Raw genomic sequence first — 14839 nt, 5'->3', positions numbered from 1 at the left:
TGAAAGTGCAGAAAATAAGCAGGCCATGTAGAGCCATGGCCTCGGCTTTGTTATTTTTTCCATTGCCACCATTCCAAAACATGAAGTATTGTAGCTCCCTTGATAAATCGATATAAACTCCACATGCACATTTTCCTTCTTTCGCTGCTCCATCAAAATGAGCTCGTGGAAAAAATCGCTGATGTGAATCTGAGACTGATTTTGGATGCTTCATCTGTTGAGGAATGTTTGGGAGAATCGAATAATAGTAGGGGATAACCTTATCAAATATATGCCCAAACTCCTCTTTGCTATTTTGAAAAATCTTTTTATTTTTCCACTTCCATATGAACCAGTTGAAAATTAGTAGAATGGGACGCCAAACTGTTTTCTGAGAACCCCACCATTCATATGCCTCTGTTATGGAGGGATGAGAGGTTTTAGGAAAACCAAAATAAGGTGCCATCCGCTTCCATAAATTCTGAGACAGTGGACAATTTAAAAAAATGTGCATGTTATCTTCTATATTAGATAGGTAGAGTAAGCATATCGCTGGTCCATGCCAGCTTCTTGTCTGTGAATTTGCCCATGTGAGATTTTTGTTATGATAAACTAGCCATGAAAACAATATAATTTTTAAAGGACAGCCAGTCTTCCATAAGGAGTATGGAAAAAGTTTCTGAGAGATTTCTCTACGTTGTTCTATCAAGGAAAGATATATATCTCTCACTAACACATTGGGTCGACCTCTCTTAACCTGCAAAACAATCCTATCTTTGTCCTCTGTTCTATAAATGCCAGCATTTTTCATAGTCCAGATGATCTTGTCCCATTGGGCAGCCATTGTTCCCCGCAAGCCCAGCTCTTTATTCGATTTCCATTGAGGAATAGCATCCTTCCATTCTTTTATTACGTGTGCCCAGTAAAAGAGGCCTTTTTGGTGAAGGAGCGTGAGAAGTTGTGGAGAAATCGGGGAATCCATCTCTACCGCCATGATTGCATCAGATCCAATAAGAATGTTATTTCCTGTATGCAGTTTCCAAACTATGTTCCTGTAGAAGAAAGGGAGGATCTTTTGAAAACTTCTCCAGATCGTCGATCCTTGAGAGGGCCACATAAACTTGTTCCTGTACCAATAATATATATCTTCATTCCCCATATATTTCATTCTAATAGCTTGACACCATAAACTTTCCCCAAAGACCGCTCTCCAAAATGATTTGCATAATAGTGCCAAGCCGAACAGACGAAGATTCATTAAACTCCAACCCCCCATTTTTTTGGGGAGTGTGATTTTTTCCAGTTTTGTAAGATGAAATTTCTTCTTATCCTTGCATCCTCCCCAGATAAAGGTAGCCATTAGACAATTTAATTTTTTAATAATAGTTGAAGGAATGTAAAACAAATGTGCCCAATAAACAGAAATCTGAGCTAGAACTGACTGAGAGAGAATCATTCTGCCAGCTAAAGATAAACATTTATATTCCCACCCCGATATTCTCTTGTAAAATCTGTTGATGATCCATGACCAGTCAGAAATGTTGTAACCTGTGGGCTTAAGATGGTATCCCAGATATTTGATACCCTCTTTGATGGAAACACCCTGAATGTTATATAACTGAGATATATATTCCATCTCGTCTATATTAACTTTACTGAAATGAAATGAGGATTTTCCTTCATTGATAATTAAGCCAGTGGCCCTTTGAAAAGATTTTAATATCTCATGCATAATAAGCCAAGATTGTCTACAAAGCATAGCGAACAGTAAGACATCATCCACGAAAAGGTTGAGTAAAAGAGTTACCTATGGATATGGAAAGAGGGTCGATATTTCCCGCAACAACCGCTCTGTTCAGATGGAGACTAAGTGTATCCATAACCAGGATGAATAAGAGGGGAGACAGGGAGCATCCTTGACGCAGACCTCTTTCAGCTGAGAAGAAGGATGTGGGTTATCCATTTATGAGAATGGCAAAGTTGACCCCTTCCACACATGCCATGATCCATTTAGTGCACAGGTCGTCTAGCCCAATTTTTATAAGTAAACATCTCAGATAGCTCCAGTCTAAACAATCATAGGCGTTTTTTAGATCAATTTTAAGGATGGCAGCTCCAATTTTTTTGGTTTGCATTGAATGTAAGGCTCCCTGAGCGATAGCCACTGCTTCTAAGATGTTTCTGCCACTTAGAAACCCATGTTGTTCTTTTGAGATATGCGCTGCTAGATTGCCACGGATTCTTTCAGCTATGATTTTTGATATGATTTTATAGATGGCATTACATAAAGATATCGGCCTGAAGTCTGCGAAAGTAGGGGAATCATTTCTTTTTGGAATCAATGCAATATAGGTGGATGAAATGATATAATGTATCTTCCCTTGAATTCTAGTTTCTTCCACCATCTCCAAGATATCGTTTTTCATCATTTCAAAGAAGTGGATGAAAATGTCAATGGTCCAGCCGTCAGGGCCAAGGCATTTGTCTTTCTTAAATGATTTCATTACAGCAAGCAATTCTTCCTCCGATACAACAACAAATAGTCTTGCATTATTCTCATCATCAAACATTTTTGAGAAAGGTTCTATGCCCCATAAAATATCTTCTATACTCCTGTTAGCATCCCGGGAATATGCCTTTTTAAAGTATTTGGCAGCTTCTTTTGATATATCTTCTTGTGAGTGTAAGTAAACCTCTTCTTCATTTTTTATTTTCCATATAGAATTTGAAGCTTGCCTTTTGCTTGCAAAACGGTGGAAGAATTTAGTGTTTTTATCTCCCTCTTTTAGCCAAGTGGCTCGACTTTTTAGCCTCCATGAGATTTCTTCAATTTTTAATAATCTCTGTTTCATTTTTCTGAGCTCCCAAATCCGAGCCCTAGTGCTCCATGGAATGGAATGTGACGACATACCCTCGGCTAATATTTTTTAGTTCTTTATCAATCTTCTTCAATTCTAAACAGTTTTTTTGTTTTTACCATTCTTTAACTTTGGATCGGAGATTCCTCATTTTATTAATCAATGTCTCTGTCGAAGAAATATTCGTTGAAGCACAGTTAGCCATCCAAACATCACGGACCATGCAATTAAATGATTCATCCTCAAGCCAATACCTGTTAAATTTAAAAGGGTGACTTTTTCGTGAATTTTGTTCCATCCACTGTAAAGAGATCGCCCTGTGGTCCGAAATAAACACTGGGAGAGTATGGGAGCTCGGAATGCCATGTTTCTCTAGCAGATTTCCATGCAAGATGAATCTATCCAACCTTTTAGCTATGTGGGCTTTCCTTGATCTTCCATTGTCCCAAGTGGGAGACAAATAGTTTGGACAGATGTCTACCAAATTATATTGTAGCATTGCTTCCTTGATTTTTTCCGAATAGAAACATTCTTTTTCCCCTTCCCCAAACTTCGTCCGGTCCCAAAGTGCAATTCAGATCTCTTGCGATGAGGAGTGTTTCAATCTCCATAATACCAGAGGCAAAAAACAAATTCCAATAAGAATCTCTGTCTTTGTAGGGAGCATAAACATTAAGTATGTGGAAACAGTCAGCATATCCTCTATATTTTGCGACCATCAGGATTCCCCCAAGGCAACGGAATGTTCTAGCAGATATCCACCTGGGATCCCATAATACAGCGAGTCCACCTGAGAGGCCATTTGCCTCAGTTGCCGCCATATACCACGATGGTAGCATACGCCTGAAGGTATATGGTAGCATACGCCTGAAGAACGAGATAGTATTCTGTCTGTCATGCATGGTTTCCTGAAGTAGAATCAACCTGTACGGAGAAGAAGAAAATAGATCTTTTAGAGCTACAAATTTGGGGTCAGCTCCGAGACCCCTTGTGTTAATAGAAAGTATAGTCGAAAGTATAGTCATCATCTGAATTCTTCTCGGGCAATTCTGCTCTAAGAGGCCCGGATTCAGAATAATTCAATATGGCCCGGATTCAGAATAATTCAATATGGGTATATCAATGAGGGAGGATTCCTGATAATTCAGACTGCGAGAGCCACATCTGCCCCTAAAGTGTCTACTGCCCTTATTGTTTTTACGGCGAACAGTGATGTTTTTCGCCGAATTGGGACTGATGACGGGAGAAGATGAATGATGGGGTTTATGGATAGTCAAAGGGAGCAGATGAAGAGAATCCTTCTGAAGGAGCATGTCAATATCACTGCCTATGGAGTTGGAAGGAGAATTGAGAGGAGTGGCCGAGGGGGAAGCCATGGACATGGGAGCTTTCCCCTTAGAAGCAGAGCGATTCGGCGAGTAATGATCATATTTGGCAGGCGACGATGAAGACGAGGGGATAATGAGGATGGAATCTTTCTTTCGGGACGGGCATATGTCATTGGGAACCGGTGAGGGACGGGCATATGTCATTGGGAACCGGTGAGGGAGATTCAACAGGATTATCGAGAGGAGGTTCCGGGGGAGGAGGCTGGGGCGAAAAGACAGAGCCACATATAGCATTTAGATTCCCCATGGAATGCGATCTAGTTAAAGGAATGGAGGGAGATTTTAAGATCCTGGGCGATAGGAAAGGTCGATGAGTCAGGCCTTCCGATATTTTCGGTGAATATTGATCATGCAGAAAACAGGATGGAGAGAGGATATGAGCAGCAGGTGACGCGTAATTGAAATTGCAGTTTTCTCCGTCTTCCTTATTTGGAGACAATGCCGTGGCTTGGAAGTTATGTTTCATCTTGTAAACTTTTTTCCAAACGTTACGGTATCCGAGGACATCTATCCTTTAAATGTCCCGTTTTCCTCTTCATCCATTCATTCACATTATTGAGGATTTCTGCGTTCTCTGCTACTGAGGCTCTGTAAGGAGGGGGACATTCTGGACTCGGTTGAAAACCTGATGATGGCGGCGTTCTTCTTCGTGATCTCTATGGTGGTGATGGGAGTGGTGGCTGGAGGATATTATCCTGCCCCGGGACCCCGATTCCCACAACCAAGGTATTACGGGCCTAGCCGGCCTGGACACAAGGCTGCTCTGCCGCGGGGACAGGTCGTGAGGGTTTTACCCAAGGCTAATCCCAACTTTTGGCTCGCGATCCGTGACGGCTCTACCGTTTTGGTCCATGCGAATCCCAATGACGAGTCCCAGGTATTTTAGTTACGAATTTTCTGGAAATCTATATGTTTTATATGGGATTTGCGATGGTCTGATTTTCCGAGTTTGCTGATTTTATTTTTACCTTTAATAGCAATGGGTGATGGATGAGACATCCAGCACCAAAGTGAAGGACGAGGCTGGCCATCCTTCGTTTTCTCTGGTCAATAAGGCAACCGGTCAGGCCCTGAAGCATGGACTTGGAGAAACCCAACCGGTAAGAAATTTGCTTGTGTTTTCTAGTTTGGAGGCTTGGAATATGATTTTCAAGGGGCACGTTGAGCTTCTATCCCAAGTTGACTTAATCTTTTGTGGGATGTCCCCTCACTTGGAGGGTTGTATGTATATGTGGCATGCTTTACTTGTCATTTGTCTTAGTCTCCTTCCTTATGTGGATGACAAGTCACTTTATTGTAATTCTCCTAAGCTAATTTTAGGGTGAAAGAAAATAATAATGAATGAGGAGTTAGAACCCTTATCTATAAATAAAGGCTCTCCTCTCCATTCCAAGTTTGTCTCTGAATGCCTCAAACTTCCCTTTTGCCAAGGGCTTGGTTAGAATATCAATAACCTGTTGAATTATGGGTACATACTGGAGCTTCATTGCTCCTTGTTGAATCTTGTCTTGAATGAAATATGTGCTTTGACTTGTCATGGAATATTGGATTTTTAGAGAATTTGATACAAGTAAGTGTTACATTATATCACTGTGGGATTCAATTCTTGATCAAATAAACCTGCAAGTAACTTACGAAGTGAAATGGCCTCACAATTCACTGTATGAGTTTCCATACACTCTTCTTGTGTTGAGCTAGCTCCTGTCTTGAATGGAATGATACATGATCTCTATGTGCTTTGACTTCTTATGGAATATTGGATATTTAGAGAGCTTGATATAAGTGAGTGTCACATTATATCACTGTGGGATTCAATTCTTGATCAAATAAACCTGCAAGTAACTTACGAAGCCAAATGACCTCACAACTCACTGTTCGAGTTGCCATACACTCTTCCTGTGTTGAGCTAAGTGCCACAGAACTTTGTTTCTTGCTGAATTAGGATACCATCATTGATTCCAAACTAAATCAACACCTTGAGATGCTCTTCCTATCGACTGCATTTCCTGCTCAACTTGAGTCTGTATACCCTTGAAAATACACCTCACCATTTCCATGATATCTCAGACAATACTTCATTGTGCCCCTCAAATACCTGAGCACATGTTTTGCTACATATATCTAGTTTGGTATTGACTAAACACATCAAAGAATCTATCAATTGCTTGTACAACATGTGATCGCTTAAATATGAATTCGAAGTTGTCACCTTCTTCGGATTGGTGACCCTCCATCCGAAATCTCTGAAGTATGTCAGCTGCATGCTTACCCTACCCAAGGAATATCTCCCCTTGTTTTTTCCAAACCTCCAAACCCAAGAAGTAATGCATCATGCTAACGTCCTTCATCTTGAACTCTATGACCATATTCGCATTGCACCTTGCAATGAGCTTCTTTGCACTTAAAAGGACAAATCATCTACTTACAACACCAAAATAAGCAGATTAACAAATATAAATTATAAGTTTGGATCTGCCTCACTTTTGGTGAAGCCCATACTAAACAAGTATCCATCGATCCTGGAAGACTATGCTCTTAGGGCTTGCTTAAGTCCATATAAGGCCTTCTTAAGCCTGGAAACATAGGACTCGTTCCTATGTACCTCAATTTCTTTATATTGCTCATTGTAGACTTATTTCTTAATGATCCCATTAAGTTGTCTTCACATCCATCTGATGTATCCTCTATCCAATGACTTAAATAATTGACATAACAACTCTAATGGAAGTGTATGTGGCAATTGGAGCATACTTTTTTCTCATAGTTCACTCCCTCTATTTGGGAGAGCCCTCTCGCCACAGTCCTTGCCTTGAATTTATCAATGTTGCGATTTGTATTGTGCTTGCTTTTGTAGAGCCACCTGGGACTCACGATTTATTTCCTCTTTGGTCTCAACACTATGTCCCAAACATCATTCTTTTTGATGGAGGTGTACTCTTCCACCATGGCATCCCATCATACTCACTAGTTTGCTTCCTCTTGAAAACTAGAGGGCTTGAAATCAATGGTGCTGCTCATCAATGCCATATAGTTTTGAAGCTTCTTTGGAGGCATGCTCTACCTAAATGTGCTCTTAGGAGCCTCAACATTCCTTAATGTTTGTGTTAACCATCAAGGTCTCCTAACAAAACTAGAAGGGGTTAATGTTTTCTCTGCCTGACTTGAAAATTGATTTCTTGAACTGGAATTATCTTGTGTCTTAGGTGACCTTGGCTCAATCTTTAGAGCTTTTTGCTCCTCATCTTTTGTCATTGGAATGGGCTATTGTGATTTTGTGGATGCAATGTGACCTTGGCTCAATCTTTAAAGCTTTTTGCTCCTCATCTTTTGTCATTGGAATAGGCTATTACGACTTTGTGGATGCAATATCCTCCTCAAAATTTATGTCCTCGCTTACTACTCTTTTCGTTTGTGTTGGAATATAGATCTTATAGGATTTTGAAGTTTCACTATAACCCATAAATAAACCCTTCTTGTTGGAGGTCTTCAACTTGGACCTTTTCTCTTAGATACATGAATATAAATTGGACAACAAAAAATGCGAAAATGACCTACCTCTGGCTTCACACCAATGAATGCCTCCTCTAGTGTATTGTCCTCCAAGATCTTGTGCAGACACCTGTTTAGGATGTAGACTGTTGTGTTGCAATCCTTTGCCCAAAGAAACATGGAAAAGTGCTATTCATGGATCATGGCCCTTGCAGTCTCTATGATGGATTGATTTTTTCGCTTCACAAACCCATTTTGTTGTGCTTGTACAAAACTATCAGCTCCCTCTTGATTATAGTCTCCTTGCAGAAATTCTTGAAATTGTTGGAGTTATACTCATCCCCATTATTTGATTTGAAAACCTTGATCTTCATTCTTGTTAATCTGGATCGGATCACTATATAATTTGTGATCCATCTTGATTTTAGAGTGGAAGAATTGAAGGAATCGACTTAAAGGAGCATTTTTAGCAATGAGACCTAGTTTGCAGAATTTGGGTTTGAAATCTTTCGGGCTTAGTTTGAGGTTTTAAATGACATTTTTGGGAGGTAAAACTTTGTTGCTTAAGCATTGCACCAGGTGACACTATTATACAAGCAAAGACCTTTCCAAGGAATTAAGAAAGACGTCAATCGGAGTTTGGATGCAAAAGCTATGCCTCTCGGAGGTTGACCTATGGTGAGTTGACCACCATAATTTGAGAGATGCCACGTCAACCTCCCTTACTCATGGAAAAGGGGCTAGCCACGTGGGGATTATGAAGAAGACTCTATAAGGGTTGAGTTGTAACTTGTGTTAAGGGATGAATGGATCAAATTTAACCCCTAGTTTGCTATCAAACTGCGTTATAATGGGGCCACTAGGAAGAAAAGTGGTTCCATTCTATTTGAGTCCATTTTGTTCCATAGTAGAGTGAAGTAGTTGAGAGAGTCGATAGAGAGAGTAGAATAAAGGGGTTTTGTGTTCTATAGTATCCCAGGGGCCACAAGTCTTAAGTAACTTCATGGGAGTGCCTTCTTTCTTGTGTTTGCATCATTTCCATTCAAACAAAAGAGACCAGAGTAGCCTCCCCTTCTAGTTGGGTTTTCTCTTGAAAGGGTTTCCTAGATCATATTTTGTTGTTCATTGTAATTGGTGTGTGTTTGTTTCACTTTTCTCTATTTTTTGCATTTTATCTATTCCATACATAACTAGAAAAACAATTTTCATCAAATCTAGAAATCTAAGGAAAATTAACCCTCATAGTATGGATTTTAGATTTTTAGTCTAATTTTATTAGATTTGTTGTGACGAACTATTCAATTGAATATGGTAATTTACAAATCATATTGGTATTAGGGCATGTTCCTTTGAGTGTTTTGTGGGAAGTTGCAAGGGATTGGATCAATTTATGCAGAAAGTCATAAAACCCCCATCCATGGTCAACGAATTAGTTTATGATAATCCTTGAGATTCGATAGAGGAGAGGTTTGTGTAGTTGGAAGTACAAGTCTCAGATACAAACCATGATGTGAGCCTCCTCATGGTGACCCTAACCAATAAGCTTGGGTTGTTTGGAGAATATGGATGTTCCAATGCAGAGGTTAAATCGGGGGTCAAGAAGAACCAAAGGAGGAGTCCAGGAAACCCAAAAAAGAGAAGTCGAGTTTGTGCACTGTGAACCATTCATAGTGTTTTTTCAAGATGGAAGTGAAGATGGATTACCAAGCTATATCAAGGTGAAATCGATGCTTTGAAATTAAACCATTAGTTGCAACAGTTAGAGGTTTATTTTAGTATTCACCATATAGAGGAGGAATATAAAATTTCATTTTCTCATTTGAAATTAGAGGGCCATGCCTTGTTCTGGTGGGAAAACCACACGAAAACCCTGAGGCTAGAGGGGGATCCCAAGTGGGAGGATTTAAAACTCTCATAATGTCCCAATTCTCCCCTATTGAGTATGTAGAGGACTAGTGGATTTAGTGGCATTACTTAGGCATATACAGGGGCAAAATGTACAAGAGTACACTGCATAATTCAGGAAGATAGAAATAATTTTGGGTATCTCTCCCAAGAATCGAAATGTACTCAAGTATCTAAGAGGTCTACGCAACCATTTGCAAAAGCAACTGATGCTATCTAAACTTTTAGAATGCAGACGATGCTTGTGTGTGCAATAGCTAGAATCATAGGGTAGATGAAAGGGAAGTTGAGTGGCTCAAAGCAGAATGAACACCATGAAGCTTCCAAAGAAGGGAAGAAGTGGAAAGGGGGGAAAGCAATGTTGCGAACATTGGCATCGAGATAAAATCGGCAAGGGTCCAAAAAACCAAAAAATCGTAAAAATCAAGAAAATATTGGTAAAAATTGGCAAACATCGACAAAATCAAGATACCATCAAAATATCAGTAAAAATCGGCAAACATTGGCTAGGCCAAAAAATCATGATTTCGAGATAAGATCGGGATGTTATCGAGATGTTTGCAACACTAGGGGAAAGGATAAGAAGACAACAACGCTAACACATTAGTGTATAGATCATAACAACCACTATAATATTGATTGTCACACAGAGGAGAGATGCTGGAAATTACGTCCAAAACTCAACCTAAAGAACTGGAAGGAGGATGGGAAGTAGAAAAATCTCATAGACACAAATTCGAGCAATCAAAAGGAAAGCAACTGGGGTGTGGATGAGAAGATTGTTTGCACATTAGTGTAGAAGGAGGTGAATCTGAGTAGCCTTTAGCAATGAGAAGAGAAAGAGATGACCTAACCCATTGCGAATCTTATTTCCGTAGATCTGATCAACAAACTGGGATTGGAGGTTCTAGATCATCCTAGCTCTTATCCATTGGGATGTGTAAATAAGGATGCAAAAATCAAGGTAACAAAACAATGAAATAAAATTTGATATAAGTGCTGATTTTATTGATGAAGTAGAATTGGATGTAGTTCCACTTGATGTAGGTGGAGTCGTTTTGGGGAGTCCCTTGTATTTACATGTGAGATGCAATGTTCATGTGGAAAGCCAATCAGTACTGCCTCATTAAGGAGTGAAAATCCTTGATCATCAATGTGCACAAGGGCATGTCTAAAATTTCGCTAGTAAGTGCCAACCAAGCCAAGAAACTGAACAGTTCTTGCAAGAAGTATGGTTTATTGTTTTTAAGAGAAAATTAGCCTATAGAAGAGTCAATGAGAGCAAATGCATCCCTTGAGAGGTTCACTATGGAATAGAGACAACAAGTGGAAGAGTTGCTATAGATATACAGGGGAGTGTTCCAGGAGTCTAGAGGGCTACCAACCAAGAAGGAAGTAGAGGACGAGACCTAATTGTTGCCAGACTCCCCATTGCCAAACATTGGACTTTACAAATAATTTGTTTTAGAAGCAAGTGAAGTGAAGTGAAGAAATAGTTGCAACAACTATTGGAGTAGGGTACTATTTGACCTTGTACCTTGCTATGTGGGTCACCCATCATAATTATGGTTAAGAAGGACGAGACTTTGGAAATGTGCATTATTTACAGGACATTAAACAAAATTATGGTCAAGAAAGCATACCCCTTGCCCAGAATAGGACCACTTGTAGGTAGAAGAATACTTCACCAAGTTGGATTTAAAATTAAGGTATCACTAGGTTCTAGTCAAAGAAGAAGATATCTGAAAGACCACCTTCAAAACCAAACAAGGTTTGCATGAGGGGTAGTCATGCCTTTTGGCCTATGCAATGCACCAACTACAGTCATGAGACTAATGAATGATACACTACGTTCATATTTAAATTCATTTATTATTGTTTCTTTAGATGATATATTGGTATACAATGCTACTTGGGAGGAGCACATTTCACATTTGATGCAAGTGCTAGAGACACTAAAGAAGCACTAATTGTTGGAAAATATTAAGAGGTGTGAGTTTGCACAACAATCTTTGGTGTATGTAGCCTATGTGATTGGTGGAGGGGAGCTTAAGATAGACCTTGCCAAGATGGAGGCCATCATGAAGTGGTTGGTGCCTATTAATGTTTTTAAAGTCAAGAGTTTTGTTGGGGAAACACAATACTCGAGAAAATCCATAGCCTCATTTTCAACAGTCTGCACCATTCCCGCCATAACGAGTGGCAAGGCTTTCTAGTAGGGGAAGGGTCAATAGAAAACCTTCGAGTAGTTGAAGAAGAAAATTATTCAAGCACCGTGCTTGAATTACCAAACTTGCAGCGACCCTTCGAAGTGGAGATGGATGCGAGTGGGTATGCTATGGGAGTGGTCTTGATGCAAGGAGGAAGCCTTGTGCACTACCATTTCGAAATGTTTCATGGGGCGGTTCTCAACTATCTTACCTACGACAAGGAGCTCTATGCTTTGGTACAAGTTGTCAAAAAGTGGAAACATTGTCGGATGGGGAAGGAGACAATCATCTACACATATCATCAACCACTACGATACCTGCAAGCCCATAGTAAGTTATAATAGACTAGGCATTACATGTGTATGGGGTTTTTACAACAATTTCATTTAGTGATCAAGTATAAGAAGGGAAGCACAAAAAAGTTGGACAACATGCTTCCAAGGTTGCCCACATCAAAATTATAGCTTTGTGAACTCTGATGCACATGGAGCCTTTCACCCGTGATACATACAAAGAGGCATATAGAGAGGATGAGGACATTAACGAGGTGTTTCAATAGTCAGAGCTAGAGTTATACAAACAATGGAGATAGCACAATTGACCGTCATCTCCATAATGGGTTACTCTACAGGCTGGATAGGCTATGCGCTCCTAAAGGTGAGCTCACACCTCCAATGTTGTGGGGCATTTTGGTGTAGGGAAGATAGGTGCTAATTTGCAGCGGTATGTGTATCGACCTATAATGCAAGAAGATGTAGCTAGGTTCGTGAGAGGATGTCTGCTTTGTTGTACTAACAAACCTAGTAACAAGAAACAGGGTCTATTACTATCCCTTGCCTCTGTCCACTCATCATTTGGAAAGCATTTCCATGGGCTTTGTGGAAGGTTTACCAACAACCAGGAAGGGATATGACTACCTGTTCTTGTGGTAGTTGATAGGTTTAGTAAGATGTGTGTCCTCATGCCTTGTAAAAATACCATTAGTGGGCAAGAAGCAACAAACTTGTTCCTTAGATAGGTGTGGGTGCACTTTGGGATACCAAGAAGCATCATTTTAGACAAGGACACTAGATTTATTACTGCATTTTGGACTACATAATGGGAGAAGATGGACACACAGTTGAAGAGGTCTACAACATTCTATCCATAGACATATGGGCAAACAAAAGTAGTCAAAAGGGATTTGGTGCAACTTTTGAGGTGTTACAATAAGAAACATTTGAAGACTTGGATGAAAATCTAGTAAGTCCACACTTATAACAAAGCAATTAACATTTCTACTGGTAAGTCCCCATTTGAAACTTGTTTTGGATATTTGCCACCACCACCTTTGGATATTGCATATGGACAATGAGGAGTGAGGGAGGGTCTCACAAAGGATGCTTCAAGGGCAGAGAGTTTTTTTGAGAAGATCATACAGATCATTCTATAAGTATAAGAGACACTAAAGAAGTCATAGGAAAAGTACAAGGCCAGGCATGATCAACATAGAACCGAGAAGTTATTTAGATTCGGAGACTTTGTATGGTTATAATTGAACAAGGAAAGGCTATAGGGTGTTGGTAAGGAATTCTAGGCTCTGCGATATGGTCCTTTTGAGATATTGGAAGAGGTGGGAGATAATTCCTATAGATTTAGTCTACCCCCATACATGAGCATTTACTTAGTGGTGAATGTGGAGAATCTGAAACTCTATGAGCTATCCATACTAGATTAGGAAGAGGAGTAGGACCTACGTTCTAGAGAGGACTTTGCTCCCAATACTTAGGTAGAGTTGACAAAGGATACAATTTTGTATAAGAGTTGTAGAACTACAATACGGGGGGCAACATGACCTTTGGCAAATTGGATTGAAAGGACAAATAGGCAAGGCTAAAGGCTACCCTAGGGAGAAGGTAGAGGAAAAATTTCTTCACCTCATTCAATAAAAGCTATGTTGCACGAAACTTCTAGGAACCCGACGTTTAAGGCCGTACCCATACCCGAAACTTTGAAAATCGGCCGAAACTTGACTGAAACTCGACCATCATGTAATCATGTATGAGTGTTAATATAGACTTGTTTTCCTTATTAATTGTCATCTATGGGTCTTATTCCCTTTTTTCTTGCAAGATAATGTGTTATTCACTTATTTATAACCTTTTTTTATATATATCTAGACATATATAACGTTTCCACTGACGTTTTGGTCGATGTTTCTATTTTTGGGAGGTGACATTTCTAAACGTACCCGTTTCAGAAACTCTGAAATGTTTCAGCGTTTCGTGCAACATAGAATAAAATCATTTGGGGAACAAAAGCCTCCCATAGTGGGGAGGTATGATTCAGATTGGATCACTATATAATTTGTCACCCATCTTGATGCTTCCATAGTGGAAAAGTTGAAGGAATCAACTTACGGGAGTAGTTTTAGTTGCAGGACCTAGTTTGGGGAATTAGTGCTTGATCATGTATCTTTGTAAATTAAATTCTATTAAGTTTGCATATTTACATTTTTACCCATATTTATTAAAGTGTTGAAGAACTCGTAAATAATGGTGCTCAGTAACTCCCGGTAAGTATATTTATTTACATCTTTTTCCTTATCCTATCTTTTACGCAAATGCTTGCTTAAATTATGGTGGGTAGTAACTTATGGTAAATGTGTTATTTACGTGAGTATGAGCTATTTTCAACGAATGGTTAGTCCTTAGAGACATGATTCTTCAACACTAATGATTAGTTAACTAATTATTCAATATATATATATATATATATATATATATTATTCATAAAAGGCTTCTAGGAAGGGGAATTAGCCCCTAGTTGCACTCATTAACCCTCCCTATTGACTAGGGAGAAATTCCACCTGTCAACATTCATCAATGACTATGCTATCGTGTCCATCATGTGCCATCTTTGCAGCTTGTCTCGACTCTCGGCCCTGTTGAAGATTAATATCATAGTCTAATAATAAAGGATTGAAAGAGGGTGGGTCTCAAGACCCTGCCACTCTTGCCAAAATGATAGA

At 39.5% G+C, this 14839-nt stretch overlaps 1 protein-coding gene across 1 annotated transcript in view; it reads left to right on the top strand.

The window, feature by feature from the left end:
- The window catches only part of LOC149165614 (ricin B-like lectin R40G2), a 139001-nt gene that overhangs the window by 83103 nt on the left and 41059 nt on the right, over positions 1–14839 (top strand). The window contains exons 4-6 of the mRNA XM_089429878.1: positions 3560–3693; positions 4786–5102; positions 5203–5325. Coding sequence (XP_089286004.1) covers positions 3560–3693; positions 4786–5102; positions 5203–5325 — 574 coding nt within the window. The remainder of the gene's footprint in view (positions 1–3559; positions 3694–4785; positions 5103–5202; positions 5326–14839) is intronic.

The sequence above is a fragment of the Pinus tabuliformis genome, chromosome 5_1 (genome assembly GCF_031772625.1).
Source record: "Pinus tabuliformis cultivar Carrire ecotype Pingquan chromosome 5_1, CPIR1, whole genome shotgun sequence".
NCBI lineage: Eukaryota > Viridiplantae > Streptophyta > Pinopsida > Pinales > Pinaceae > Pinus > Pinus tabuliformis.
Note: the sequence above shows the minus strand (reverse complement) of the source record. Positions and strands in the feature narration are given on the sequence as shown.